The sequence below is a fragment of the Panicum hallii genome, chromosome 6 (genome assembly GCF_002211085.1).
Source record: "Panicum hallii strain FIL2 chromosome 6, PHallii_v3.1, whole genome shotgun sequence".
NCBI classification, from domain to species: domain Eukaryota; kingdom Viridiplantae; phylum Streptophyta; class Magnoliopsida; order Poales; family Poaceae; genus Panicum; species Panicum hallii.
The window spans coordinates 6953021-6957743 of NC_038047.1; the positions used below are offsets into that span (position 1 = coordinate 6953021).

Consider the following 4723-nt stretch of genomic DNA (forward strand, 5'->3'; position numbering starts at 1 on the left):
TAAGACTGTCGGTCATGTAATAAAGTACTATTATACTCTTATTCGTTAATGCATTGTTCGGATATTCGCTTGTGACGTCTACTGTATGTGCGGAACTTGATCCTGGCGCACATATGGGATGCATTCGGTTACCTTTTCTAAACCGGGTGTGACAGGTACTTCACAGGCTTCTATTTTTTTAACAAAGCTTGAGCTACGAAGCTCACTGTGTGCCCGCTTGGCCACTGCCTGTAGGCATCAGGCCACCCCAACCTGCTGCCTTGCCGGCGACCAGCACCTGCAGGGTTGCCGCCGGCCTGCACTCACCTGCCACGCCGCCCCTCCCCTCACCTGCAGGGTTGCCGCCGACCTGCACTCACCTGCCACGCCGCCCCTCCCCTCACCTGCATCTCACGCCCATCCCCTCACCTCTAGCAGCCGCCGCCCCTCCCCTCACCTGCATCTCGCGCCCATCCCCTCACCTCCAGCAGCCGCCGCCCCTCCCCTCACCTGCACTGTGGTACATGGAGCCCAGGGGTCCAACCCACGGTGGATCTTCACCAACAAAACGAGCTGCTCCACCCCCCACCAGCATCCACGGCAACCACCCCCACAAGGTGAGGTCAGTGATGTGTACCTCTATCGATTTAGATTTTTTCTTGTAGTGTTTTAACTTTAGTAGAGGGATTTAAGATGGATTTGTTACTCTTTGCACCTAATTTATCCAGGTCGAGATGGATAGAAGTTGGCTTTATACAAGTGCACCATTTTCGCCGGCCTTTTTGTCTGGTATTCAACAATTCATGGAATATGTCAGAGGTAGTGTAGATGAGAAAATCAAGTGCCCATGCCAAAAATGCCTGAACCAGAAAGAGAAAAGCCTAGATGATGCACATGAGGATATCGAGCTCAATGGTATGTCTAGGTGCTATATTAGGTGGGCTCATTATGGAGAGGAAGAAGATGATGTTGGACAAGATGATGATGGAGAACTCGCTGTTGTACCTGAAGATATGTCATGTGATGGAACTGACCAAGGCCAGGCACCACTTGATGAGGAAGGACAAGCTGAAGATGTCATAGATGACGGTGCAAGGGGAGTTCAGGGGTTGATTCAAGATTTGCGAGACGCAGCAAGCCATGGCCTCGGTGGTAACTTATATAAACAACTCATGGAAGAGGCAAAGTGTGAACTTTATCCAGGTTGCACCGAGGAGACTAGGCTATCTTTCATGATTAAATTGCTGCATATAAAAGTGTACAATCGGATAACAACATCTGGGTTCGATACATTCCTTGAGTTGCTTTCTTCAACTTTGAATAATGTTCCCGGAATTCCTAAGTCATATAACGAGATGAAAGCTGTGCTTCGGAAGCTTGGTTTTGGTTATGTTTCTATTGATGTGTGCAAGTATGATTGTGCCTTGTTTTCGAAGGACCATGAAGGCGATGATCATTGCCCAGTTTTTGGCTTCACAAGATGGAAAGTGAACAAGGAGTGCAGAAAGAAAGTTCCTCACAAGGTCCTCCGTTACTTTCCAATAATTCCACGCCTTCAAAGGCTTTTCATGTCAAAGCAGCGGGCACAATATGCAAGATGGCACAAGGAAAAGAGGGTACCCGTTGAAAATGAAATGAGACATCCTGCTGATGGAGAAGCTTGGACAGATTTTGATGAGACTTTCAAGTCTTTTGTAGATGATCCCCGCAATTTGAGGTTAGCCATTGCTACTGATGGATTTAACCCATTTGGTCAGATGAGCAATTCATATAGCATATGGCCAGTGTTAGTGGTACCATACAATTTTCCACCATGGATGTGCATGGACCAATCCAATTATATGCTTGCTTTACTAATTCCAGGCAAAAAATCACCAGGCAAAGATTCTTCTCCATGGAGTTTTAGAGAGGGGGTGCTGCCCATTTTTCTCAAGATTTGTGGGGATTTCACTTATCCAAGTGCAAAAAAGATTAGCCACGTGTATATATCATTATGCTAAATTTTTCTAAAGTACACCATTCTGCAACCATATAATGCCTGAAATGGAGAACACCCCAAAGCAGAATGGTGAGCTGCATTGTACCAGAACTCCGCCATAGGTAACCAGCCTCTCCATTGTTTGGGTGAATTGTGAACAGCACACCTGAGATACATCTCCAAACACTGATTCATCCTCTCTCTCTCTCTCTCTCTATCTGGCCATCAGTTTATGGATGGTAACCGGTGCTCATCAAGAGTGTAGTGTTCCATAGTTTCAACAACTCCTTCCAAAATGCACTTGTGAAGATTTTGTCTCTGTCAGAGACAATGGTTCTGGGCAAACCATGCAGTTTAGGCACATTGTCCATCACTGCCTTAGCCACTATAGATGCTGTAAAAGGATGTTTGAGAGGCACAAAGTGTGAATGTTTGGTAAACCGGTCCAACACCACCAGAATAGTGTCATAACCATCAGATTTTGGGAGTCCTTCAATAAAATCCATGTTCAAACCCTGCCAGGCACCAGCAGGAATAGGTAGGGGTTGCAGCAGGCCAGCAGGTATGAACCTCTCATGTTTAGCCTGCTGACATATGGCACACTGCTTCACAAAATCATCAACATCTTGTTTCATCCCCTTCCATGAGAACAACTTCTTAACTCTTTGGTAGGTTACTAGTATGCCTGAGTGGCCACACAAAGCACTAGCGTGTAGAGCAGCAATCAGTTTTGTTCTCAGGGCTGAATTGTGGCCTACCCAGATTTTTTGTCCCTGCCTGATCAACCCTCTTGAGAGAGAAAATCCTTTGTCATCAGGGCTGGATATGGCCAATTGTTGCAGCAGCTGCTAGGCTTCACTTTCAGTAATTATGAGTTGATTACTTCTTGAATCCATAATAACTGGACTTCAGAAAGAGCTTGGATAGCCATCACATGACCAATTCTAGACAAAGCATTAGCTGCTTGATTGTCCTGACCCTTCTTGTACAGAATTTTGAATTGAAGACCCATTAACCTTGTCATGGGCTTTTTCTGCAACTCAGACTGAAGATGTTGCTCCCCCAAATAACACAAGCTCTTATGGTCAGTCTTGATGATAAACGCTTGTCTCTGTAAGTAGGGCCTCCACCTCTCTACTACCATGATAACAGCAAGGAATTCCTTCTCATAGATGGACAATTGTTTGTGCTGTTCAGATAGTGCTTTGCTCAGGAATGCAATAGGCTGCCCCTTCTGAGATCACATAGCACCAATACCAGAAGCACAAGCATCAGTCTCCAATGTAAACACCTCATTGAAGTTAGGCATTGCCAACACTGGGGTGGACTGCATGGCCAACTTAAGCTGTTGACCAGACAAACTATTTGTTCTTCAATAGATTGGTGAGAGGTTTGGCAATGATCCCATAGTGATGCACAAACTTTCTATAGTACCCTGTCAACCCTAAAAATCCTCTTAGTTCAGTAAGGGTAGCAGGTGTGGGCCATTTCACCACCTGTTGTTTTACTGGGATCAGTAGATATTGCCACTTGAGAAATTATATGGCCCAAATACTCCAACTCCTTTTGGGAAAATGAACACTTGGACATTTTCATATAGAACTTGTTGGCTCTCAGGATTCACAACACCTGCTGAAGATGTGCCAAGTTGCTCTCCAATGTAGGGCTGTATATTAGAATATCATCCAAGAACACCATAACAAACTTCCTCAAGAAAGGTCCCAAAAGGTAGTTCATAATACATTGGAAAGTAGCAGGAGCATTAGTCAGCCCAAAGGGCATAACCTTAAATTGGTAGTGGCCATGGTGAGTTTTAAATGTTGTTTTGAATTCTTCTTCCACTTTCATTCTTATCTGATGATATCCAGCCCTCATGTCTAACCTAGTGAAAAGCTTTGTGCCAAACAACTCATCAAGTATTTCCTCTATAATAGGCATAGTGAACTTATTCTTAATGGTCATGGAATTCAATTTTCCATAGTCAATACAGAATCTCCATGAACCATCCTTTTTTTGAATTAACAATACGGGAGAAGCAAAAGGGTTGTTGCTCAAAGTAATCGAACCTGCCTCCAAGACCTCCTTGACTTGTCTCTCCATTTCATCTTTGTGAAGGGGTGAGTACCTATATGGTCAAGAATTAACTGGAACAGTACCACGAATCAGAGGGATTGCATGATCATAAGCCCTGGCAGGGGGAAGTTCTTTAGGTTCTCCAAAGACATCCTTATATTCCTCAAGCAACTTCTTAACTTCTGGAGGTGTTGTGGGACTAGGTTTGTCTTTACAGTGCTCCACCACAGCTACTGCCCGGACCTCATTCCCCTGACACCACTTCACTAACTGTTCAGCATGGATTTCAGACAATTCCAGCTTGGGTGCAACCACTCGCTGCAACTGAATTGTTTTACCATTTTCCACAAATTCCATGGTTCTCTTATCCCAATCACACTTCATGGGACTCCTAGAAGAGAGCCAGTCAAAGCCCAATATAGAATCATAAGCCCCTCAGTCAATAACTCTCATGTCAGTCTTGAATGTGTGCCTATGGCACCACCATTCCAGCCCATAAACTATCTTGTCACAGATCAGCATTTCCCCATTGGCCACCTTTACTTAAGGATGGCAATAGGGCCGGTTCTGATCAGGTGGAGTGTCTGGGCACCCAAAACCAAAACTCGAACTTAAAACCCAAATCCGCTCCGAACACCGATTCGGGTGAAAATCCATCCCCAAAACCGAAACCTGCGCATACCCAAAACCTGA

The 4723-nt window shown here is 44.9% G+C and overlaps 1 protein-coding gene across 1 annotated transcript; it reads left to right on the forward strand.

Moving 5' to 3' along the window:
• Positions 1–503: 503 nt before the first annotated feature.
• LOC112898099 lies at positions 504–3158 on the forward strand. Its single transcript, XM_025966495.1, has 4 exons — positions 504–596; positions 708–1696; positions 3002–3070; positions 3155–3158. The coding sequence occupies exons 1-4, from the start codon at positions 504–506 to the stop codon at positions 3156–3158; spliced, it is 1155 nt and encodes a 384-aa protein (XP_025822280.1).
• The last annotated feature ends 1565 nt before the right edge of the window (positions 3159–4723 follow it).

Bases quoted from the DNA above. Each gene is read 5' to 3' on its own strand.
- LOC112898099 (XM_025966495.1), top strand. From the start codon at position 504: ATGGAGCCCAGGGGTCCAACCCACGGTGGATCTTCACCAACAAAACGA. The intron at 597-707 runs GTGAGGTCAGTG...TAATTTATCCAG, and splicing joins ACGGCAACCACCCCCACAAG to GTCGAGATGGATAGAAGTTG. The intron at 1,697-3,001 runs GTTAGCCATTGC...TCTGCAACTCAG, and splicing joins GATGATCCCCGCAATTTGAG to ACTGAAGATGTTGCTCCCCC.